The sequence below is a fragment of the Cinclus cinclus genome, chromosome 12, assembly GCF_963662255.1.
Source record: "Cinclus cinclus chromosome 12, bCinCin1.1, whole genome shotgun sequence".
Taxonomy (NCBI): Eukaryota; Metazoa; Chordata; class Aves; order Passeriformes; family Cinclidae; genus Cinclus; species Cinclus cinclus.
This window is the reverse complement of record NC_085057.1, coordinates 6,035,533-6,062,147: the sequence shown is the minus strand read 5'-3', so window position 1 is coordinate 6,062,147 and position 26,615 is coordinate 6,035,533. Positions and strand designations below refer to the sequence as shown.

General features: G+C 45.4%; 1 protein-coding gene across 1 annotated transcript in view; it reads right to left on the bottom strand.

Annotated features, from left to right (window-relative positions):
- MAGI1 (membrane associated guanylate kinase, WW and PDZ domain containing 1) overlaps window positions 1-25,123 on the bottom strand; it is a 332,032-nt gene extending 306,909 nt beyond the window's left edge. The window contains exon 1 of the mRNA XM_062500989.1: window positions 24,730-25,123. Within this exon, the coding sequence (XP_062356973.1) occupies window positions 24,730-25,015 (286 nt within the window). The 5' untranslated portion in view covers window positions 25,016-25,123. The remainder of the gene's footprint in view (window positions 1-24,729) is intronic.
- Between the last annotated feature and the right edge of the window lie 1,492 nt (window positions 25,124-26,615).

Sequence of the window (26,615 nt, the reverse complement as noted above, 5' to 3'; positions counted from 1 at the left end):
GACACAACTTTCCCACTCCAGGCAAGACCAGGAGGGCTGAGCTTCTCCAGAGGCCCTTGGAAGCAGTGTCTTACAGCCTTGCTCAGATTTTCCCTCAGTGCCTGGCTCTGAGTTGCTGACACTGCAGGGAAAAGGCAGAAATCAAGCTGTCCCTCCGAGCAGCACAGCTGGACTGTGGCTGCTCCTCACTCCGGGCATCTCTGCACCCACTGACTCCACACCAAAGGGCCAGGCAGGGCCTGAACTGACTGTATGGGTACTTTTCCATCAAACTGAACATTTGGGTTTTTTACAGTCCTGAATTTTCACCCCGACCCCCCTGTAGCAAATCGTGTAATGCAGGAGTCAGAGGCTTAGGGATGACAGCTGCTCTCAAATCACCTGGGGTCATGCACATCCCCATGCTCCAGATGACAGCGGTGACCAGAAGCAGCAGCAGACATAATTTCCAAAATCTCACGCGACCACAGGCCACTGCACCAACAGTCACAAGCCATCTCATATGGTCTTAAAGCAATTTCCCTTTTTTTCATTGATTTTAACAGGTTTGAGGGGTTTGTTAGTTTTTAAATGAGTAACTTGCTATCTATTTTCCATTCTGATTTGTCTTTTACAGGTTTGTCTTTGCTTATGGAAACGATGTTTCATTTGTCCTTTTTACAAAGTTTAAAATTCAAAGTTCCGTCATACTTTTAATCAACTGCCTGTATTAATATCCTCTGCAATTCAGACAAAGTTTACTTGTATCAGTTTCTCGAGCTGTATTCCCACTCACTGAATAAACTTCAAACACACTAGTTTCCTCATGATGGATTATTTTCATTAGAAAAATTCCTTTTGAAGTCTTCTCTAGATATTTTCCACCTCTTTTGGAGTTTCACCTTCTGCGCTGGCTTGCCAGGGCTCCGTGCTTGCTCCTCTCCAACCCAGCTCCCTGCAAGAGCACTCAGGAGTGCTTGGAGTATCTTCCTATCAACAAATGTTCAGGGGAGCAAAACATACTGGTTTATCTGGTTTTGCTGCTGAATCTCTAGCTGCCATCTAAACTGGTTTAGATGGTTAACAAAGCATTAAAGACCAAATAAATGAGAGTATTTAAATACAGAGTTATGCAAAGACATTCCTTACTTTCAAGAGTGCCTACTGCACGCCACCAGCTTTCCAAAGCTCGGATGAGAGCTGGCCTAAAAAGAGGCCTTAAACATAGGCAGGCTCACAGTACAGTTTTCAAGCCCAACAGTTTTCAGTCATTGTAACAGCCACCCAGAATGGCCATGGAAACACTCATGAGGTGCTCAGCAGCTTTTTAAGAAGATCAACAAATTAATTTTACTCCCTTATTTGTTATTAATTCCCAAGGGAATTCTGAACAAACAAGCACGCAGCACAGCTTTCTCTGGAAAACTTTCTAGCAAAGATCAGACGCTAGAAAGGCCTTAATGAATAAGTCCAAGAGTTTGCTTGCAAAATTCCTAGAGAAAAAAAAACAAGCAAACCACAGCCACCACTCCAAGGGACTGCCTTTGGGAGGAGAGATGGAAATAAAGTGGGGCAAGGGGAAGATGTTACTTTCATTGTCTTATGGTGGTCATGGTGTAACCAGCCAGACAATTCCCATGAGAAAAGTCTACAAAGAAAAAGAGGCTGGCCAACCCTATATTTAAAAATTTCCTAAACTATGATTGCTACATTTAGCCTAGACAGTACATGAACCCAACAGCGATTTGTAAATTTAAAGCTGATGGGGATATCCCAATGTGATGCTGCTTAAATTATCAAGCTTCTAGTGGGTAGATAGCCAAACACTTTTTGGAAACTTGTCTTCTCTTCATACTAACAACCACAAATCCAAGATCCCCCATTCTTTGATATTTTTTTTTAAATGCCTAACTGTCTGCACCTCCTAAACCCTCAAGTAAATGCTGCCTTTTGATGAGCCCATCTGGATGAAACAGCAACATATTTTGTTGATGAATGATGTACTTTGTCAACACAAGGACAGGAAAAGAATGGACCAAAGCAATTTCTGGTCCTTCAGCTAAGACATAGAAGTAATTTCAGATGACAATGGTATGGTAATACCATTTACCAGATATGGTAAACTTCACCATCTTTTGTTTAATAAGTTTATCAACTCTGTGTGTTTCTGGTATGAAAGGTCAAGGTACCAGAAATCAAAGATTGCTTGTATTTAATTACATCCCTGGGTCCAAACTCTACTTCCACGGTTTTTCTATACTTTATTTCCCCCACTTACAACTCAGCTTGATTTTTAGCCATTGTCATATTGCTACAATGAAGGTATTAGCTTTCCCATTAACCACAAGTAAATATGTTTTACCAGTTCAAAACATTGAATCCGAGACACAAATCACTTCAGCCCTGCCAGCCTGGTAGAGTCACTCAGTCTCAGCTGCAAAAGGTTTCAATCAGATAGCCAAAACTTTTGTCCATCAGATTTAGATTTGTCCTGAAATGCAAGACAGACTTTCCTCCTTCCCCCCTTTGCAGAGCCAAAATGCACAGAAACCAAGAAAATTAAAACCTGCTGCATTAATCTGCAACATGCTACAAAATGTAATAAAAAGCCAAATGTCTCTCTGCCCTCCCCCCTCATCTAGTTAAATTATTTTTTCAAACGGTCATAGCTGCAACTCTGCCTACATCTCCAAAAACTAAACAATTATGCCACAATAGAGGTATTTTGTTCACTCAGAAAAAAAATCATCTAATGAAAAGCTATGTTGGTGGTTGAATCCGTTTCCTTTAGGAGGAGCTGGCTGTAATCTCAGTGGGACTTGTGGTTTAGGCTATTCATACTGTTCAGAGCAGTTTCTGTTTTTTCTCAAAGCAACGTAACCCAGCAACACAGAGAAAAGCTGTGATTAACTTCTGAGATACAAGATGTCATGGCATTGCAAGTCACCTCTTCACTAGGAGAATCATAAATCTCTGTGCTCTGTTTTGTACAGACATTGCACATCTTAGGCTGAGTGGAAACCAAAGTTAGAAATCACTGAAATTTTCTTTTACCCAAGAACAATTTGACTGTGGACTCTCAGAGCAGAGATCATCCTTCAGAGCTGCAAGAAACTGCATCTCTCAGGGCCTGATCAATACCTTCAGTTCCTTGCCAACCACAGGAGAGCTTTAAAATTAACAAGCATTATATTAGCTGACCTTAGTTAATGAATACCTATCAATTATCCACACACACAGAAGACACTTCCTTTTATTTGTATGCAAATGTCCATATGTGGCGGAATGACAATGGAAGGGAACATCTGGGCATCAAAAATCTTACATAAATTACTTAACTTTTTTTTAAAAAAATGCACTAAATGCTTGTGTCAATCTCAATAAATAAGTTTCTAGAAATCAAAAACACCACATCCAACCAATTAAAAAAGCTAAGGGGAATAGTAAGAATGATGTTCAGGAAAAAAAAAAAAAACAAAAAAACAAAACTCTTTCTTTTATCTCTTGTATGAGGCACCTAGGCTTGCCCTGATATCAGAAGTACAACAGCTACACAGTAAGACATCCAGGCTCCATTATCCAAGATCAGAATAATTCATAATTAATTAGCTTTTTAAAAAGTAAGACCCATCTGGCTGTTCCACCAACAGAGAGATCTTGGGAGAAACTCAGCTCTCACTGGTCAGCACACCTCTGCTGTCCAAACCTTTGAGACAAGCACCAGCCCTGCCCTGCCCAAGCACTTTCCTGATGAACACAGTGATGCAGTCCCTTCTGTGTGCTCTGGGAGATGTTATTTCTCTTTTTTAATGACAGGTTCTGTTATCTCCTGTGTATATTAAAACTGGCCTTTCAGCTCTTCCATTAATAGCAGATCCTGAAGTCAGAGGTGAACTCTAAGTGACTCTGACACTTTCACATTAGGGCATCTCTCTGACACAGCCTCTTTTCATGTCTCAGGACTGCAGCAAGAGGGGAAAAAACTGCCCAGAACTCAGGGTTTCCAAATTGTTCTCCAGCAGCAGTTATTTATTACTGCTCTGCCCCACAGTGTCACCCAGGTGCTGCACAGGAAAGGAGGAGGCCATTCCCTGCTATCAAGAGTTACAAAATATCTTGAGAAAAAACTGGCGAAGGATAAGCAGATGGGCACAAGATGAAAGCAAAACAATCCTAGGGGCTGAAAGCATGACTTCTATGTTTTTTAAAGCTTTTTTGTTTTGCAAAGTTGACCAGGTGGTTAAAAGAGAAAATTCAGATCAGAAGACAAGAATAAACTGAATAAATTTATCATAGCCAAAGTAGCATTGAAGAAAATTCACTACTGCCAAGAACTAAGTTCACTGCTTGTCTGTTGCACATGAACAAAAAAACCCAAGATCCAAAGAAGCATGTTCAAAGCCACAAAGGAACAGGGTCCCTTTATTCCCCTGTGTTCCTCTCTGGGAAGAAATCCCTCAGGAGCCAGATATCAGCTCTTAATGACTAGTTTTGTTACTCACAGGCCCCACAATGAAACAGGGGGTGGCTGAGGTTACCACGCTGTGGTAATAATCAAATTTAAGGGGATTATAATCATTATAAGCTAATCAGGGTAGAATTATATATTTTTAATTAGCAGCTGCTGTGTGGTTAAGGCACTAGAATCCCCAGCCCTTTGCTGCTAAGTGCAACCAACAGAATCTTACTTGAAGTGCAAAATGCATACTTCTACATGGAAAATATATTAAAGAAATTATAAACTGCTCTTAAAAATTCCATATACTGTAAAGCCTCATTATGGATGCTTTTGCTTTCAACAGTGGAAAGATTTTTTTTTTTAAAAAAAGCCTGTGCATTTAATCTTATATTGAACATAGACCAAATGCAAAAATATACAATACATTGTGTATATTGTTACTTCAAACCACATAGTAGTTACTTGTAAATCCTCCAGCATTTGGTATAAACACATAGTGTTTGTCTACTCATTCTAAGTCTAGAAAAGGACATATTTATGGGGAGCCCTAGGAGGTATTCACTGCATGAATAATGGAGACTGAATAAAACTTGTCATTTGGATTTTCATGTAACAACAGACTTTAATCCAGGATTCCCAAGTAAAGAAACAGATCTCCTCAGTTTCTGTAACCACCCCAGCACACACTGTTGTATTTTTAAATTATTCTTTAGCTGCATTTTAACTGAGAACCTTTCTATGCTAGCACAGAGACACTTCAACAGGCGCCAGTCCCCTGAGATCCTGCTTTGTTTAAAAATAAAGCAAACCCAACAGCCAGTTCAACTGAAAACAAAATGGTTTTGTTAAAGCTGCTCAGGTATAGAGAGGCTGATCAGAACCTGCAGATGCTTGGCAGAAGTCTACAACAAACACCCCAAACAGCAAAGCAGTTGCTCTTGTCTTCAAACACGTTCTTCAGGTTGCCTGTGGCAGACCAGCCTCCTTCTCCACAATCCTGCACATTTGTGAAATTTTGGCCAAACATAAGGCAGCAGCAGAGCTGAGCACAGCCAGACCCCTCATTCCAGAATCAGTCTCCTCAGTAACTATTTGAGGACATGCCTTAAGGTACATCCAAAGGTGCTGGAAAGGGCTGAGCAGTCACCTTCAAACACTCCCAGCCCTCCCAGAGGGCCCCAGCTTTGGACGCTCACATTCTGGGTCCTGCACTGTCAGAGTTGTTCTATCTGCCCCAGGTTCCCCAGCTTCGTTCTGCCAAAATAAGTGACTGTTCCCCACCTCCACAGTGAGCATTTGTGTGTGTTCCATCACCTCTCTCACCACAGACCAGGTAGGGATTCTACTCCTGGAGAAGGTAAATGGCCTTAGATCCATACTTTGGATAAAACTGTCTCCTATGAAATGGATGCAATACAACCATGACTGCACACGAGCTCTTCACAGAAACTGCTGATTCCAAGAGTTTTCAAGCTCTAGGCAGTGCTGAATAACATCCTCTGCCACGTCTGAGGGTTTTGACTAACGGGTCAGCAAAGAAGACTCAGAAAACCCAACAACTATTACTTGATTTAAATACCCTTCTGTTGACTCAGACTAGCACAGCCAGCCATGGCAGAAAACAGGCCTCCCTGCAATGCCAAGAGCTCTTGGGTAGATCATCTGGTCTTGCAGGTGGATGCTGCTGCCAAAACTGTCTCCTCCAAGACACCCAAAATCCTGTGGGAGTTACTGACAGCTTCAGACCAAGGTTATTGGTGATGGGAGCTGTGCAGGACTTAAACTCTTGTCTTTCCACTCTAAAACACAACAGACCTTCGGAGCAAAATATATTTGAGGGAGAAAGAGACCTAAAAAGAGAGCTGTTACACCCAAAATATTAGCATCACAAACACGGCACTTTGAGGTCACAAGGACGGAGTCACTGAAGACATGGCCTCTGACAAGAGGTGCTCAAGGAAATCAAAGACTTTCACAGAATGGCACTGAGCTGTGCCCAGGCAGGCAAATAATGGACTAAATTAATTGCCTGTAGCATGACACTGCTGGAAAATCCTGGAGGTTCTGACTGCTTTGCAGCATCGTTCTTTCAACTCCAGCCCACGCTGGGGCTTTAATCTGCAGGGCTGCAATGGCACTACCAGCAATGTTAGAGGCAAGACTAAAAATAAACGAGGGACAAGAAAAATGCAAAGCCCCTCCTCCCCGCAAGGTCTGGAGGGAATTTCCTGACTCAGTCAGACTGTTGGATCGCTTGTTTACTTGTTAGTAATTATGAATTTTCACAGCAGTGTGTGTGGTTTTCACTGAAGTTTCCAAGTTAAAATCAACATGGCATTACGTTGTAAGGAAACTAAACATCACTGACCCTCTGGAGGGACAGGCTCCCTGCTGCTTCCCTGCCCATGCTGCACGTGGTAATTCCAAGGAAAATACTGCATTTCTAGGTCAAATATGAAAGTACCGGGGGCAAAGACAGTCCCTTGGATGTATGGGTGAAGGACACAGCTCCCACAGTAACCTGCATCCTACTCAATCCATTAGATCTGCTTACCCCAGGATGAAGACGCTGTCATGCAACATCCAGAAGAGCTGAAGGGTTTATCCCTCTCCAAAGGTCCTCTCCAGTGCCAAGAGGCATTTGGGGAAGGAGAGGCCAGCTCTTCTCCCTGTGGCACCCACAGAGGACACAGCCATGGAGCAGCAGACACAAATCATTTCAGAGCTACACAACTGATTTCAGAGCAACACAAGAGACTGGGACAAAGATTTGTTTATGGAGAGCTAAAAATTAAGTTTGACTTTAAAATAGCACAGTCACCAGTCCCAGCTCAGAGGGTCACATTCTTCTTCCATCTCTGCCTGCTCCCAGTCTTTGCCCAGCATCTTTCCCAGACTGGCCTGTAAGCGTGGCAGGATTTCCCCATGAGGGTGGCAGGCAAAAATCTGTGGCTAGGAGCTGAAAGAACATGCTTAGGAAGGGATGCTCAGCACTTCCTACAGCACTGGACTTTTGTATTTTTTCCAAGACCAGCACCGCAGCTGAGACCATTCCTATCTGTAGCAGCCTGGCACACAGATACTGTGATATTTCATGAAAATTTTAGGAGGTCCCTGCGGGTTCACAGTGCTCTAAGAGAAGCTCACCTCCCCCCCTTCACTCCACTCTCTGTGGAGCTCTCCTTCTTCACCTCCCCAACCCCTGGAGCACACAGCAGAGGAAAATATAAGATTTCAAGCTTTGCAAACCTCCAGCCTAAACCAACATCCTGTAAAACTACGAGTTAAAGGCAGGAACACTTCACTTCCAAACCACAAAGGCTGTAATGAGTGTGGTTTAATTGGCTGGTACAAGAGCTGCACAGCCAGAATCAGCAGCTGGCAATGAAATCAGCTCTTCTGCACGGCAGATTGCTAAATTTTCACCCTTGTCTGCAATGTGGTGTGTCACACAAGTAATTCAGTACCCATAAAAGAATTACAAAAGTATTTAAGAAAAATAAAGTGTTAGCCCAAAACTGGCAACAGACTAAGTTTTTTCCCCAAAAATTTCTAGTTGTTGACTCTATAGTGATGAACTTCCACAATGTGCATATATATATATAACATCCTCCATAAAAAAACTGTATATTTCAGGCATCACTTGAAATCTGGCCCTTTAGAGATACTGATTTTAAGAGGCTCGGTACATATTTAAAAATTTCATTATTAGAATTTGAAATGAGATCCTTTGAAAAATCAGTCCCAAGTGACAAAAGTCTCTCTCAAGTGATGACAGCACATTTCCTTGCTTCATTTATTTAATACATCACTCAGCTATTCACACATGTCCAACCTCCCCCTTAGAGGTTTACAAAGCACACAGCAAGTTAGTTTGCATCTAACTTCAGGACAGCCAGATTAGTAAGGAACAGGATTTTACAGCAAAGTCTTCCTTTCATCTGGGGCAAAAAGCTTTCAATCTTATAAAGCTAATGTACTAAACTTTCAAGCCAAGGTATTTCACAGAAGTAGCTGGGGCTCACTGCTATCCCCTTGATGGAGTTAATGGAAGTTTTATAGTTTACACTTTACTTAAAACTGCCTTGTTCTCAGAGAAATGCACACTAGGCAGGGTAAAAATATATATAAAAATAATAAACAACCAAAAACCCACATCAACAAGGACTTGAAGTGATTTCTGCATACATATTTTAATTCAAATAGTGAGGCTAACCTAAATAAAAGGAGAAGAGCAACACAGATTCATCCTGCAAGCAGCTGAGGAATTGCTGTTATCAGCCTTTTCTGCTGTGAGATCCTGGGTGCTCACACACAACAGCTTCTGTCTTGGCCAAGGCAAGGCTGAGGCCAGGGGCTGGCACTGCCTTTAGGAGTGCAGCACTCAAGATGAAATGCAGAACAGGATTTAAAATCCTCAGCTAGTTCAGCTGCAGACCACAAGCGTACAGTCTGTGTCTTTCTGCTTTTACCTGCACAACTTTATTTTAAATTGCGTCTTGTCCCCAGGGCTCCATATTAAAGGAGTTGCTCATGCAACGAATCAAGAGTCAGAAGCTTTGGACGTGTCAGGACAAATCCCACCAAATGTAAATTGGTGTAAAGTACAGATTTATCCTGGCTTACATGGCACTGAAAAGGGAAAGGCAGTAATTCAAACTGCTGCACAGGCTCCCGACAACAGTGATGATAAGCCTTGCTTTTCTAAGGCTGAAAGAAGGTTCTGGGAAAGGAAGATAAATCAAAACATGTCATCTTCGAAAGGGGAGCAATGCAGGAGCTAAGCCCCAGTGGCTTCACAAACACCCATCTCTTCCCAGTAAACCAGGCTTTGGTGTCATTCAGTACGTAAGTTTTGCAACAGTTTTCATTCTAGTTAAAATTGCATGAGTGCTCATTAATTTTAATGCTGTGTGATTTGCCATGCCCATACCTAGGAATGCACCAAACCCTGGAAGTGTTTGCCTGTTGGCAGAGGGATGAGTCCTGCTCACTCAGCCCTGCTGCAGAAGAGGGCTGCAGCAGCACACTGCCTGTGCTGCCTTTAGACCTGACCTTGCCAATCTCCTGCATCTGCCCAGGACCACTCCCCAGCCAGGCACCCTGGTGTCACTCACCCTCTAAAAGCCACCACCCTGTCAGGGACAGGGAACACCAAAGCTGAGGCAGAGCCTGTTCCCCCTCTCAGCTTGTGCAAGCTCACATAAAATGTGGGTCTGTATTCTCCAAAAATCAAACACACACCTCAAAGAGAAAAACTTGCTGGTATGTCAATTATGACAAACACTGCTGATCAGGAAACTGAACCTGTGAACTCAGCTCGCATTTTAAAGGCACCTACTCCTGTATTTTCGTGCATTCTCTTGTCCTGAGATATTAAATCAAGCACATCGAGCTATTTTTTTTTTTCCAGATGATGAAGGAGTTTATCAGCACACCTCTGGTGGAATATTAACTCCAGTGTTTTGCTGGGAAGAGGCTGAATTTAATCTGGATTGCAATTGGAGAACAGGAAAGAAAAAAGGTCAAACGTGGCACCATTATTAAAAAAATGGGTTAATTATCAACCATGGGTATGAAACTGTGGAAACATGGCAGCAGCCCAGTTCTGCTGCTGGACAAGCAAAACGCCATCCAGACCTCCTGCAAGAGGAAAGGGATTAAAGCTCTCACATTGTTACATAACTAAAGAAGCTGGTTCTGAAACAGTTATCTGCATCTGCAGGGTTATTTGGGGTGCAATGGTTTTATTAGCCAGAGACATCACAACCAGCAAGGCAGGCTTAATGCCCATTAAAAAAATATTTTATGCCTCATGTCAGAGAGCTCTGCAGGGTTCAGAAACGGATCAGACATTTCTTCACGTAACAAGAAGAGCAGAAGGCAGCAATCTGATATTCCACAAAAGGCAACAAACACTATAAACAAGGTACACAAAGCCTCCAGCTCCCAGGCATAAACTGCCCTCTGCCTACAAGGGACCAGGGCACTCTACCAGGAATGGCTCATTCTTCCCAGCAGGCACCTGTTTCTAAAACTGTCCTTTAAAGCAGACTACACCAACCAGTTTTGCATCAGGAAAGCAGCTAAGAGAACAGCTCATCTGAGTCTGCTGTGACACATCCTCCACCAAAATGAACAGCATCCGGCAACAGGGTCATTTCCAAAACCACTCACAAAAAGGAAAGCAAAAACAGAACCCAGAAGATTTGCAATTATTACTTTTTTTTTTTAAACTCCTACTACCAAAAAAACAACACTGTAGCAAAATGTTAAATGGGAAATAAAGGCATAGCTACAAAAAAGAAAGTTAAAATATCACATCAGCCCAAACCTGCCAAAACTGTAGGAATCATAACAGATAAAAGAAAGTATTAGAGGAAAAGTGGGTAAAAATAGAAATGCCAGGGTATGACATGCCCGGGAGTTATAGAAAAAGCATCTGGATTGTCCCCAGATCCCCTCCTGACTGCTGTCTAACTCAGTAATCATCCCTCTTGAGCAACAGGGTTGTCTCAAGCAGAGCAGTGGGGCAATGCCGACTTCTCATCTGGTGCCATTTGGGGCAAAGCACCTTCCCAGTCAGACAGGGAACTGTTTGTGCCCTCGGCTGCACAGACCTGGGCACAGCCCAGAGCCTGCCCTTCAGCCAGGAGGACACCAGGGGACACACACACGACCTTCTGCTTGTGGCCCTGGGGAAGGACCAATCTCTGTCCACAGGAACTGCATCAGAGCCACCAAAAAACAGCTCCGCAAATTAATACACTGGTGAAACTCACTCCAGGCAAAAGGGAGAGCATAGAAAGCCCCACCTCAGCCTGTCAAGGTTCCAGAAATATAATTTCCATTTTATTTCTGGAGCCTGCCATTTATTGAGCATTGCTAAGGAGACCCACTTCTCTTCAGCGCTCTCTCACCTTTCACAAGCCCAAATGCAAGGCCTGGCAATGCATCCTCATGGGATGCACACTACACACAGAGTGCTGCTCTGTGCAGGGCCACCTGAGCACAATGACAACTTGAAATATTTCTTAAAAAGGAGGAAAAAAAAAAGACAGAGAAAAAACCCTTTCAACAGAGCAATTTTTATTTTTACAGTAGTTACAGCCAACTGCCTGGCTCAGTATCTGGCACCTGCCACGTATGTCCTTTGCTACAGTGATAGCTACAGAGAAGCAATTGAAAATGTTTAAGCAAAAGATGCTTTGTCATTTTTTTAAGCATTAACACCGCTCAATGCTTTTAAAGGACATTACAACTACTTGGCTGTGGATCCAGACTCTCCAGCTTAAATTATGGATTTTACAATGCTCTGAACATCACCTCTAAAAAGCACAGACTTTGGAGTATCTCTCCTCTGCTCACTCCAGGATCCCCCAAGTCTGAACCAGGCAGATATTTAAGTTTTCACATCTAGGCTAAGGCAGGAGAAAATCCCATTCCATAGAAAGCTGAGGAAAACAAACCTGAGCAGCTGCATGTGGAAGTTACATGCAGTCCAAAGCCACTGAGTGAGAGCCTTAGGACAGAGAAACAGTCAGGCAAGTGCACAAATGCCTTCCACGTGTTCTGGGTGGAAAGAAACTGAATTTTTTAAAGTCTAACATGGAAACTGCTTTAAGCAATTTGTCATTTTCAATAGAGGTTCTGCAGTAAAAGAGAGATTTCGACAAGTTAAACAACTTCCTACCGGAATGGCTGCATGCAATGTTTAAACTACCTCTCACAGACTCCTTAGAAAAGGAGCATTTCTAATTTTGCCATTCAGGAAGACTTTGAAATGTCACTGCTGTTTGATTTGATCAGTGCAGAGGAAATGCAGAGTTGAGAGAAGGGGAAATAAATGTGTTTACCATTCTGTCATTTTTAAAAATTTGATTCCAAGGCAGCTGTGTGAGCCAGGGCTAAGAAATGCAAATACTGCACCTTTACCTCCAAGAGGGGAAAGCTTCAGCCACGTTTCCTGCAAATGTTATAACTTAAAGTTCACCTAGGTATAAGAAGGCATCAATGTGCGATAACACCTGAAGGAGAACTGAGGTTGTAGCTAAGCTGGAGCTAGAAACAATGATTTTTATGGCAAAAAGCCCTCTGCACATGATCCATTACAATGGATCATAATGCTGAAGTCTCTTCTACACCAGGGACTCTGAGGAGAAATAAGTACACAATAAATATTCACCACTGTTTCTGCCACCAGGCTCAGACAGCTATCAGCATTCAGCAGGGCTGCTGCTGCCATGTCCCAGTACTTGAGAGGTCAGTCCTTTGGAGGCCTCGATGAAGTTTTGTTTATCAGTGGTGATGCTAATGGGAAGCCTTTCCTCAGCCAGAGCTCAGGGAGGAGCAGGCTCTGCTTGGCAAAGCCCACAGGCTGCTGAAAGATGCTTGAGGTTTACAAAACTGGACCAGTCAGAGCAGAACAGCATAAAAAGCCACCTATTATTTGTAAAATCTACCTCCATCTGCAACTAATACAGGCAAAGAGGAACACCAGTTTTAATTAAGTCTGTAAGACTGCTAAAAGAGTCCCTAACTTTTTTCAGAAAAGTTTTGAATCTTCCTGTTGAGCACACACCCAGGGCCTGGAGGGCAGGAGGTGCTGCAGGCAGCAGAAACACTCTTTTGTCAGAAATCCACCAGCAAATTTATTATATCCAGCACATCCTGAGACAGGCTCCAGCCAGGCAGCTGATGGAACCTTCCCTGCCAACTCAACTGCAGCGTGGAAAAATGCTTGTACTCCCTGCCAGGGGTGAGATCCCATCCGGGCAGCGACCGCTCCGGCCGCCGCTGCACCAAGTGAGAGAAGAATACAGCAAACGAAACCTAACTGTGAGGAGCCAGCCTGCGAGCCAGGGCTCCCCTGCTTCCTCAGCATCCTCAGCATCCTCAGGGGGAGAGCAGGCAGAACCATCACAGCAAGATGCAGTGCCAACTCACCCACTTGGTCTCAGGACTCAGAGCAGCTCAAAACATCACAGCCCCCAGCAGGACACAGATGACCAGGCTGAGTTACTCAGCAGCTACACTAAATCCATTGGAAATAGGTTTTGGTTAATCTGTTGCAGCCTTTTAATATCGGGATTGTGACAACTTGCCCGGCTTTTTAGGCAAGCAGCAATTTCCACACTGGTTTAGGCAAGCCTCAGTGCTGATTATAGCATCTTTTACAGACAAGATACTAAAAGCCCTCTGCAATGTGTTATGTTAGCACATGCTTAAATTTAAGCACTCTCATTTTTACTTGGGCCTTTCTCATGTGTTACAACTTCATCACATCCAAATTTGCCAGTCTGCAATATGACCAAGATATCCTATTCCAGTTCAGAACTATGTAAAAAAAAAACCTCTTTGTATTTAGCTCCTGGAAAAACTGACACGTGGGTGCTTCCAGCATCAACTAATAAAACTGGAAAACTGGCAACAGGAAACAAAAATAAATAGAGAAGTTGCCTCAGTTAGTCCCTTAAGCCATCTCTTTTGCAGATAAAAATTTCAGCCTTTGACATGTTTTATAAGCACAAATTTTTTTAAAAAAAAATCTATAGGGCATTTTATGGAAAGACTGCTGTGGCAAAGCTCCACCTGAGCAGGACAACCTGGCAATGCAACAAGGGAGCTGCTCCAGATGAGGCAATTCACCCTCTTCCCCTCCTTTAATGAGGATCTGGGAAGCAGCAGAGCCCCACGGCACAGCAAGAGGGAGCCAAGATTTGTGGGTCCATGCCCTTGTCACAAACATCCCAGCTGAGCCACACAGCCTTGGTACTTGGCTTTCTCCCCTCCACCCATCACCTGAGCTCTTCACAGCCCTCACTCCTCCTGAAAACACTGGGGCAGGGACAACTCTCTTGGGTCCATGGCACAAGAGGGCCCCAAACTCACCACACTTGACAGACTGACATCACACATCCAGGTATTCACCACATTTCCCATCCTCATCAAGGAATGACCTTGTGTTAAAGTGTAACCTGCCTCTGGAATGAGGTAGCTAAATGCCATTTTACAGCCTTTAACATGCCAGAGACCTCTGTGCAGGATGAAACTGGGCACCTTTCCGAGATAAAGTTTATAGGTGTACTCTGGATTTCCTTCCTGCACGCTCGGAATGACTCACAGGGGCCAGACAAAGGTCTAGGTAGCAGCTGCCCCCAGCATTTGTCAGGAAAAGGGAACCTGGACCTTCTTCAGCAGCTGCATCACATAACCTGAAAGCCACTGAGGTCTCGTGAGCAAACCATCTTTCAAAACCAACAGGTTCCTGAAGATGATTTACAGGACAAGTATCACCGAAACAGTTTCACCACAGGAACACCACCATAGTGATTTTTAATGTTTTTACAGCATCAGAGGCTGCCTGTGCATCTCGTGATGAGGTAATGGGCATGGGAACTGTTCTCAGCCATAGGGGTGGTGGTTTCAGACTCTTCCTTTACGGGTTCCCAATAGCTGTGCCAACAACAAATTTTAGCCACTCGTGGCTAAATCCATGAAACTGGCTGTTCAGCAACCTGAGCTGCTGAAATCATGGGATTAGCTTCCATTAAAAAGGAAAAATTAAGAGTGAAGAAAAGGACATTCTGAGACTCTTCAATGAAACAGCATTTGACAATATGAATGTTAAAGTGAAAAAGTTGAGTATGTATATTCATATGTACACATCAGTCACATTCTCATAGTCTCACCCAAGAATTCAAACTATTTTTATGGGTGACACAATATTTTCACAAGCCCCTCCTCTTGGACTTAGTGCAGGCTGTGTGTACATATGAAGTTTTCCCTTATATGTAACCTCACCGAGCAGCCAACCCTTGGATCAGCACAGCCCTGATACCCTCAGTGCCCATCTGGATTTTGCCCAGAGTAGTTCCACGCCTCCCACAGAAAGCCAGAGACAGACAGGGGGGGTTTAATTGCCTTGCTCCACCTGTAGCAAACAAAGCATCCTGCAGCATGAGGGATTTATAGACTGTAGCTTAGTCCAGACAAAAATAGCTCCATGTGAAATTGGGGGAACAACCTCAGCATGTTCATATCTCTTCATTAAAAAACATATAATGAAAGCTACAGTACATGTATAAAAGCATTTGGCAGCCCAGATCTCCACTTGGGAACAGTTTGATTAATAAAAGCAGATAGTAGGTGACAGGGAGGGCTCCACAGTGCACACAGACTATACAAAAGTCAACAAAACACTATATACCATTGCTAAGCAAGTTTGGTATTTGCACATCAAACAAACACACAGTGTTTGCTAGGGTACCAGCAGATGACAATCTAACAACAACAAAGCAAGCCATCCCCTCCCAGTAAGTAAACAACTTACAGATTTTATCCAGAAACAACAGATTCTGTGATCCTCAGAGTCCCTGCTGAGCAGCAGTAGAACCTCTGGACTTGCTCATGCAGTCAAGCTGCTGCTGCTCCTCTAAACCACCACCAGAGTACATTGAGAAGATATTCTATATTAGTCACTTCATTGTTTAAGGAAAAATGCATACCAGGGAAAAGAGAAGGACATGATTCTTTGTTTTGCATCAGACTAATCCCTCTTTCACCCACAGGACAGGGAGAGAACAAAGCCTGGGCTGGACCAGTGCCTGCCAAAGTCCCATCAGGTGTCCTGTCTTCAGCGCTTTCCCCCAGGCAGCAGAACTGCCAAGAGGAGACTCAGCCTGGAGACAGCAGATTCCCCAAATTCAGCCAAACTGCAGACTTCTCATCCTGCCAGCTCCCCCAGGGCTGTGCTCTGCCACACATCCCTCACTGTTCCCCACTGTCCCCGTGCCATGCAGGGGAGCACGAGTTACTCCAGGCACCACATCCTAACAGAATACTCAACAGCAAAGCCGCATCACAGAGACACAGAATGGCTTTGATTGGAAGGGACCTTAAAGATCATTCAGTTCTGACACCCCCTGCCATGGGCAGGGACACCTTCCACTGTCCCAGGCTGCTCCAAGCCCTGTCCAGCCTGGCCTTGGACACTTCCAGGGATACAGGGCATCTTCTCTGGGCACCCTGTGCCAGGGCTCAGCACCCTCACCCATTCAGGGAAGAATTTCTTCTTTCTATCTAACCCAACCTTGCCCTTTTTCAGCTTGAAGTGATTCTCCCTTATCACTACACACCTTTGTAGAAGTCCTTCTCCAGCCCTCTTGTAAGGGCCAGAACAAGATGGGCTGGACTGCTGTGGGACTGGGGACAGTCAGCAGCTGGAAAGAGCCATGCTCCTGGCAGGTCCTGCAGAAAACACTCAGCCTGGTTTTACAGACAGCCTCACTATGAACAACTCCACTAGTGAACAAGGAAACTCTTCCTCAACCAACAGCTTTTGGTACCATTTCTGTATCTCCTGTTGCTCTCTCCACCTCTCCTCCAGCTATCCCTGCTTCCCACAAGGCTCCAGTGAATTGCTCCAAGCCCCAGGAACCTCCACCTGTACCCCTGGCATTTAAATTGCCAATTGGGAGCTCTAGCAGTGCCTTTGGGAAAGAAGGAGGATGGGCGTGTTCCTTGCTATTTCTAAGAAAAGTAGTTTTGCAGTTATTCTGTAACCCAGGTCCTCACCTGTCCAGTTCAGCCTGTTTGGGAAGCAACTTTCCTCTCTTATTCATCCAAAAAACTGAGACATCTCTGTCTGTCATCAGTTTGGTCTAACACCCACTTAGTGCAGGATCTGTACCACTGGAATAAGACAGGTTGAAGATCAAAGTTGATTTTTTTTAAAGTACACAGTATCTGCCCAGCTTTGTTTGTGTTGAGGGAGTGGCTGGATTTTAGGCAGCTTCTTTTTCAAAGGCATTTTGCTAATAACTAAATGAAAAACCCAGAGTTGAGGTTTTCCTCTAAAAAACAAGCCAGAGATTAAGGATATGAAGAAAGAAGTCAGTCTCTTCCCACTCTAATTGTACTGAGACACTGACTTGAGGGCTCCAAAATTACAGATGTGTAATCCAAGACAATGAACTCTTTACTGAAGGATTAGCAAACCATGCAAAACTGATTCCTTATTCAAATGCCTTGCAATTGTAAGGGCATCTGTTCCACTTTGCAAGTCATCCCAAAGGCTTTGTTTGTTTTGATTTCCTGTTCTATTATGAAGACAGGGCACTTCGCATTATTTTCACACCGTGTAGTAAGCATTATTGTTTAGTCTAATAAGGGACAGTTAATGAAATTCAATAAATATTTTTTGAAACCTTATTTTTCTTTTAAGTTACAATACAAGCACTCACAACCACAAAAAACTGAAACTGTTTTTAGCTAAAAGCCAAGTGTGTAGAAATGTAGCCCAAAACATCAGAACCTGAAGAAAAAAACTGTTTTGTTTCTCCGAGGTCTATTAGGGGCAGTTAAAAAAAGAATCTGTAGGTTTAAATAATATTACTAACACAAAACAGTTTAGCACAAATAATGCCAGAGTCTGGGCTGGGGACTAGCAGAGAGCATGATGCCATCATTCCAGCTTGCAGCAGTGGAATAGTTCTGGAAACCATTTAAAATGTCACAAGAGGAAGGGTGGATGGAGTGTGTGACCTTCGGAAACTGAAGGGTGGATCTCAACAAAAATATCCCATTTACCCTGAGCCATACTGCTCCTGCAGGGCCAAGAGAGATGCTGGCCCATCTATTTGGTTCAGAAGAAAAAGCAAAAAATCACAATTAAGAGGGGGGAAATAAATATCCCAGTCTTACAACATACCAGCACAATGCAAAAGCTGTCAAACTGCTCTGGAAGCAGGCAGCCTCTTCCACAGCTCTCCCAGATCAGGAGATAACAAAGTCTGGATGACAGCCTAGGCTTGCAGTTTGCTTCCCAACACCAGATCCTTGCAGGAAGCCCCAGACTGAAGCCATCAAAGGCACTGATTAAAGGCACTGATTCTGTGGATCTCTCTGGGCTGCCAGCTCTGAGCCCCTACCTGTCAAACCACTGCAAGAGGCTGCACCAGCCCAAAACATCAACTGAGGAAACAGAACACCGAGTGTCGAGAGACACAGAGAAAATGATGATAGTGGTGAAAATGATGTTTCTGCAGGAGCTGGTCTTGCAGGCTCAGCAGTGCTGTCACTCAGCACTGAGAAGCTGCTGCTGCTTCCCCTGTCCTGCAGGAGATGCCTCCAGTGACAGGGACATGGAGCGAGGAGATCTTCACAGATCACAGGGGGGACGACCCAGCCCTGTGCCCTTGGTGCAAAAAGGTCACTTGACACTCAGTTTCTAAAAGACAAAAATGAATATTTTCCACAGCCAAGCTAAAGAAAAGTTCTGAAGAAATATGGACCAGGAGGATCTGCTGCTCTAGGAATTGATATGTGGAGCTGGAAGGAGCTCAGACAGGATGCAGAAGTCTGAGTACCAGCCCTCCAAGTCCCACTGAGTGCTCACAGAAAGGATCCCTACCTTCAGCTAACATTTTGCCTCAAATTCTTCATAGTCCTTCTATAAATTCATGGCACTTGCTCTTACAGAACCATTACTCTGTGCTTTTCACCAAGAAATTTAAGTCACTTGCAGCACACAAAGATCAAAACCAAATGCCTTGATTTACAAGTTCCAGTCAAAGTCAGAGGAAGTGTGAAAGAAGAAAAAAACAAAACCCAAACACCTGAAATAACTAGCAGGCATAGCTCGTGTCTGGAGTTAAGTAAAGGAATGCAAATAAAAAACTTAGCCAATTATTTTTAAAAACCTCAAGAGAAGTCCCAAAGATTCTGCCCTTGCCCAGCCCAGACCCTGCTAATGCAATAGAAAAAGCCCTTGAGGCAGCAGCATCTTCTCAGCTTCCACACTACTTCAAACTGAGCCATGCTGAAATCTAATGAGAGAGGGCTCAAATCATCAGTTCTGCACAGCCACAAAAGTGCTGCTCTGAATATCTTTACACCTTAATGCAGCTGCCCCGGGGCAAATGTTTCCCTGTGCACGAATACACTGCCAAAGGAGCAAGTGTGTTTCTCAGGCATCAGATCAAGAGATACAGGAACAGCCAGAAGAGATGCATGAATGATCACAGCCTGAGCTGAACCAGAAGAAAATTACAGTCCCAAACCCAGGAATGCAAGGAGCTACTGCTGGTTTGGCTTTCAAACCTGTTAAAAAAAATTCTTACATTTCTTACATGGCAGAGGAATCTTAAATCTCCTAATAGCAGGTCAATAATTCACTCATGCAGGAGTTGTAGCTCGGTCTTAAAAACATGGAACAACATGCAGGATGGTGTTAACGTCTTATTTTGCAATGGCATTGAATGACTTCTCATAATTAGACCATAATTGTGATTTAATTGCTCTGTGATCTGACTGGCCATAAAGAGGGAGCCAGGAGTCCCATCTCAATGGGTGGAAAGATTAACTTTACTGTGGAATGCATAACCCCCTTTCAAGCCACTAAATGTATCACATTAATTCCTGGAAATTTTTACAACAGGCACAATGTGGCTCTTGGGCTCTCTTGTCCATCTCTGGGGTGCTACTCTGTGGCTCAGGAGAGGATAAATGACTGTTTTGCCACAAGCAGGATCAACTTCAAAATCCTGGCAAGTTCTACGCTGTAAATTCAGCCACAGTAAAGATAAGGTCTTCCTCAAGGCAGTATTTTAATACAAGACATACACATTTCATGACTACTAAGTGCAGTACTTCTTTAAACACTCCTTTAAAGAAAGAAGGCTACTGATCTGTAGCAAAATATGCTCCAAGTGAGAGAAGAGATTCTGCCTTTTTTAATTTTACATTTCATTCATGACTACTCCAACTTCCAGAGTTGAAAACAGGCCTTATAAATCTAGAATACAAGAACATCTCCCAGGTTTTCAGATGGCAAGATTTCTTTGTCTCCACTTGAAACCTACCTGGGCCCAAAAAGACTTTGGGTCAGAGGGAAAAATGACTGAGAGAATTCACCGTGAGACTGGCACTGAGCTAGCAGAGACTGAAGGAAAACACTTTTTGGAGCTCATGCTGCAGAGGTAAACTGGGAACAGCAAGAGCTCACTCTCTAAACAGCCTCTCCCTTTGCTGGCCCAGCACATCAATCCCAAGCTCTGCTCCACACAGGCACCAGCACTCACTGCTGGGCTTCTGCAGTGCCAGGCACGGGCACTGAGTGTGGGATGTTCAGCATCACCACTCACAAAGTGACACTCTGCTTCCCTGCGCTTGCTAAACCACCAAACACAGGAATTTACAGATGCATCAGTCTTCCTTTTTTTTTATTTTCTTTTTAACATTTTACAAAAAAATCCCAAAACAACAAACAGAAATTATCTCACAAGCTCTCCTGGGAAAATAAAATATTCGAATACCGTCTCACACAAACTTTCTGAAAGCAGTTGGTTTTGTTCAAATTAATAAATGTAACTGAGCTTAACATCTCATGTATAGCAGATGCCAGCCTGACATTGAAGCATTGAGTCACTGCACTGTATTTCAGAATTTATCTTAGAGTCAAGTTAATGTTTGAAAAGAAACAAATGCAGCTGATAGCACTGGGTAAACAGTGACTGGTTCTGCTTGGGATCACGCCTGCTCCTGCCCTGTACAGGGCTAAAAAAAACCCATCAGCACCCTCAATTCCTCCCTACCGTGGGATCATCCCAGCTGCAAAGTCCTATCAAAATTATTCATTGCATAAACTGCTCTCAGTACCTCCTGGTTTCAAAGCCAGGTAATTCATTAGGAGCTCAGGATTCTGAGACTTTTTTAAGGAAGCAAAGTGCTAAAATGAGAATTTAAAAAACCAATTTAAAAATAAACTTACAAGCACATTAACTTCCACGGTTTCCCACACCAAGCATCTGGCTTGGTGTGATTTGGCACAGGTCATTGAACCAAGGAGCAAAAAGCCCTGGAAATCTCTCTGAATGTGCCCATCTCTCTCTGAGGGAGAATGAAATCCCAGATACCCTGCCTCAAACAAAACATGGTCCGTTTTTTATAGATGCAGTCTTAATTCTTCTCTTTTAGATGGCACAACAAACTTCTATTGTGCTGGACTCAGTTAACCAAAACCCCTGAGAAAAACTGGTGTGCCTGATTTGATAATTGATCTATCCAATGCAATCAATTGCCAATTTATCTAAGAGAGCTATTTTGACAAATGTGAAAAGGAAAATGTATTCAAGGAAGCTACAATATTCACAGTACAGCTGGGAAATCACTATATTAAGGCAATGTCAGCTTTACACTAGAATATGTGACCACTGCTCCTGTAATTCAATCTATTAATTCCATACTCTCTGACCAAGTAATAATAAAAATGCATTTATTAACTCCAGAGAAGTTAATCGCCAATTTCATCAGAACTTAGGCACAGATGTAAGATGGAAACAGTCAGTCATAAAAGTACTGCATGTTAACTGAGGTTTTTTCACACATTTGACAGATCTGAAAGTTACTAAGATGCATGGCAGGAAGATTCTTCCTCTCTCTCCTCCAAAACAAGCAACTACAATGGTACAGTTTTATTCTCAAACTAATAGCAACAAAGAGTGCATAAGGGGAAAAGGAAGGGAAAGCTCCATTAAAGTTATTTAGCCTTCTTCACTCTTCCTCCCAGGGTAAGCAAAGGACCAAAAATCCCATATGACCAGTATTAAATACCAGTATTCCCATTAACAGATTTCATAGAGGTTTCTCCTTTTGGTACTTGCTTTTGTGAGCGGTAAGCTTGAAAAGTAAGAAAAAAATATTGCACGTGAACCTCTAAGTCTACAAACAGGGATTTAATGATAAAGCCCATGCACAGCCTATGCCACCTACATCTCACATCCCAGTCTCTTCTCTTTCACCACGTGCAAGGTCAGAACAGTTATTTTCTCTGCTCATGCTTGCAGATGACTGACTTACAGTAAATTTCCTGTTTTTCCAACCTTGTAAATGTCATACAAAACAGACAGGTAATAAAATGTATACATATCCAGCCTAATATTGCCACAGCACTTCAGCACCAATCAGTTAACAACTACAAACTGTGAGGAGGAAGAAAACAGTAGTTAAAAACATGTTTACCATCTTATCTGCACAATCCTTTGCTGTCTGTTCTAGTGCCACACACTTCCTGGTGAATGACAGTTGCCATTCCCTTAATCAGATTTTTAATCAACACAGAAGTAATGCATTCTAATTAAAATACTCTCCTTTTCTATGCTTATGATTCTGACACATGAGGGAGATCCCTGCTTTGCACAGAGCAGTGTGCAGATGCCAGGCTATCATTGACAAGCACAGGGAACTGCTTTCCAGACCACAAAAATATTTAGTGATTTAAAAACCAAATATTTCAAATATTTATTTCTATTCCACATTCTTGGCTAATAAAGCATTTTTAAAAAATATCAAGAAAGAAAAAAAGGAAACTACAATCCCACAGTTACCAAGGGCTTGGTTCTCAGCTCTAGATGGGAACAGTCCAAGGTTTAAGTGATTTACAGATGGATTTTGAATCCTTTTCTCCCACTTTCCAGGTAAACCCAACCAACACACTGAAACTCAGCTCTCAGCCCAATCTTTTGATCATATCCTGGACCTGAGACACATTTACCACCAAGTTCTGTCATTTTCAGTTTATTCCCAGGACATGTTTTATTTATACCAAGTTGTGTTTCCAAAACAACAAAAAGTTTGATCACAAATTGTTTGGTTGGCAAGGGTTTTATACACACCTTCCTTCATCCACCAACACCGATCACATTGCAACACCACAAGCTGTATTTCAATACTTCTGCTAAAATAATCAGTATGAAAAAAAAAACAAAAACATATGCCGAATTTCCTCATACTTTTCTTCATGCTTTTCTCCCCCTCCCACTTGGGCAGGGAAACCAGCAGGCTGAGTTTCCCTCACCACTTCCCAGTGAAGTGAACAGGGAAAACAGGCATTTGTTTAAGGAAAACTGGGTTTTTTTGGAGTTCAACAGTGTTTGCTGCAGTATTACTACTGAGTCCTGGAAGGGACTAACAAGTCGCTGTGCTCTGGTGGATCAGCTCCGGGGAAGGTGGCGGAGGGGGAGTGCACAGGGCTCAGTTCCTCTCTGATATCCCACTGCCGTGATCCGCTCTGGCTCTGGAGGTTTGAAGGATGCCTGTGAAACAAATGCCTGCAGCCCTTCATATCAGCTCACCAGTGAGCCCAGGGACAACACTTCAGGTGACAGTCCTGCCAGCTGGCCAGAAATCCTGTCTGCAGCTACCAGCTGGGTGGAATGAAGTACAGGGAAAAAAACCCTCGCATCACAAGGCAGAGCGAAACCCCCACCTTTGGGATGCACGCGTCTGGATGGCAAATAAACTTTCCCCTAAGGAATCTCCTGGGCAACACGAAGAAAACTTCCCTTCCTTCCTGCACTTGGAGCTGACCTCGGGGTGCTCCTCCACCTCTCACACCTCCGGCTGTCCAGCTGCAGTCCTGCTCCTCCTGCCCATCCAACCAGCCTCGGTGGCTGCGGCAGCACCAACAGTTTTTTGGCACTGAATTGAAGTCCTGCCCTGGAAGTCACAAGGCCATTAGCCAGGACTGCTAGCTAACCTGTTGAGCGACTGTTGAGTGTACACGGATGTGAAGTGGCATCTTTTTAATCCAGCATGGGAGGACTCTTCCTCTCTCTCCTCTTCCTCAGTCAAACAGGAGAGCTACCTGTCTGTTCCTTCACCTGTGAGCTGCAGGGCTGGCAGCACGGATGTGCCCTCACCTAGGGCAAACCAGGGGAAAAAAGGTAAATCTGAGCAGCCTTTCAGCCAGAGAGGGAAGATGCAGGAGAGTCCAAGCTTTTTCTTCCCACGCTGGCAGTCGGCAAACACACGCTGCACTTTGAGAACAAGACTCCACTAATCACTCGGGCAGCCACAGAGGATGCTCAGCTGCTGGAGGAGGGGATCCCTGCCACATTCCCCCAGCAGTGAAGCTCCCTGAGCCTCTCCAAGGGTCAGCCGGACACCGAGCTCCCCGGGACAAGCGCGGGCTCCCCGCAGGGAGCGCTGGCGCCTCCGCGGTGCCTTTGGGAAAGTCTCACGCAATTGCTCGCTGCGCTTAGCGCAGGGCAGGGACTGCGGGGCGGCAGAAGCCGGGTCCGGACGAGGAGCTGCCTGCGCATCAGTGCCCTCGCAGAAGGTGCGCACACGCGTGGATGCATAGGCATCCGCGTCCGCGCCTCTGTCGGGGCCCTGCGCTGCCCCGAAGGGCTGATGCTCGCCACCTCCGGCACCGCACTCGCCCGCGGCCACCTAGCTCCGCACACCCTGCGGGAAGCGCGGAGCGGTCCCCCGCCCCGTCCCCTTCGCACCTTGTCGGACGGCTTTCACCACGATGGGGTCCTTGCAGCTCCGGATCACTTCCAGCACGTCGTAGCGCGGCAGCCCCGACACGCGGACCCCCTGCACCTCCAGCAGCAGCTCGCCCTCGCTCAGCGCCGCCTCGCCGTCCCCCGCCGCCGCGCCCGCGTACGGGAACTCGCCGTGCTCCGCGCCGCCGAGCAGGGCGAAGCCCAGCTGCCCGCCGGGCCCGCGGGTCAGCGAGCACTGCCGCACCCGGCTGGACCAGTGGTTCTTCTTCTGCACGACCCGCGACATGGCGCTGCGCGTCCCTCCGCGCCCGCGGAGCGCGCTCGGCAGGTGCGAGGGGGCGCGGACCCGCCGCCCGCTCAGGCCATCACCGCCCGCACGGCTCCGCGCCCGCGGAGGGCGCGCACCGCCTCCCGCCCGCTCCTCCGCGCCGTCCCTTCTCCCCTCTTAGTAAGAAAAAAAAAAAATAATAAAAATTATTTTAAAGCGCTGAAAAAGCAAATCCGGCAGCCGCCCGGTGTTGCCGCCCCTCTCCGCGGGCGCTGAGCGGGTCGCGGAGCCTTTCAGACGATACAAAGCGCCGCTTGTTTTGTTTCAGTTCGGTCCGTCCCGCTCCGCCGCGCTCCGCGCCGCCAGCGCAGGCGCCCTGGCACGGCCCGCCCCGGCCCGGCCCGGCCCCCGCCCGCTCCCCGCCCCCGGCACGGCACGGCACGGCCCGGCCCGGCCCGGCCCGGCCCGGCACGGCCCGGCACGGCACGGCCCGGCACGGCACGGCACGGCCCGGCACGGCACGGCTCGGCACGGCACGGCACGGCACGGCACAGCACGGCACGGCCCGGCCCCCGCCCGCTCCCCGCCCCCGGCACGGCTCGGCTCGGCTCGGCCGGCGCGGCCCCCCCGCCCCACGTGCGGCCCCGGCTCCTCCCCGCTCACACCGACAACTTTCCCGAAGGGAGCAGCCAGCCCCAGGGTGAACCCCCTGCAGGAATCGTCCTTCTCCGAGCGGGGCCGGAGCGCGGGTGCTGTGCCCCTCTCCCCTGGAGATGCTCACGTTCCAGGGGACAAGGGATGGTAGATCTTTGCTTTCCCGGGAGGAACTGTAGTATTTTGCTCAGTCACAAACGTCTGCCATCGCTTCTTGCCTGAACTTTCCAGGTGGTTGTTACAGGAGAGTACACAAACTACAAGTCCCCAGGAAAAACTTGCACAAGCCCGTCATTAAAATGGTATCAAGGCGCTTGCACAAGTCTGAGTGAAAGTCAGTTCTACACTCCACATTTTGGTCGAGTACTGGAATTTGAGACATTAACAATGTTCTTACATTGTCCTGTCCTCATGTAACTGTTTAGAAGCTGGACAGACTAATAGCGAGGTCCGGCTTCTGGGAAAAGGGAGAGACATCCATTTGTTTGTCCTTGGTCACAACTCTTCAAAGTTACCCAGAACTGGTGCAAAACTCAAAAGAGGAAAGTAAGAGTGCACGTACCAGCTGTCCCTTCCAGGTCATGCTCCATGCTTCCAAACCTGAAAGCCAGGCCTCATTTTGAGCAGTCTTATGCATGACCGAACCCCTTCCAGCAAGGAATTCAGTTGTCAGATATGTGCGTGCCCTATTTTGCTGCTAATCGGGACTGAGAAGTGACACAGGGAAACAAAGAGTCTGCTCTGGCTCCCTGTGCTGCCCTAATGTGTGCTCAGACACCACAGCCCGCAGACTTTCATTTCTGCTCACATCCTCCCAGCCAAGCGTGTCCCGCCGTGATCTGCGATGCGGGAGAGGCGGGGGGCTCGGGAAGAAGCATCTGTACCTGGGCAAGAAGCTCAGCCTAACACCGTCTGATGCTGGCCCGGCTGATCAGCCAGGCTTAGCCCACAGACCTCAGAGGGG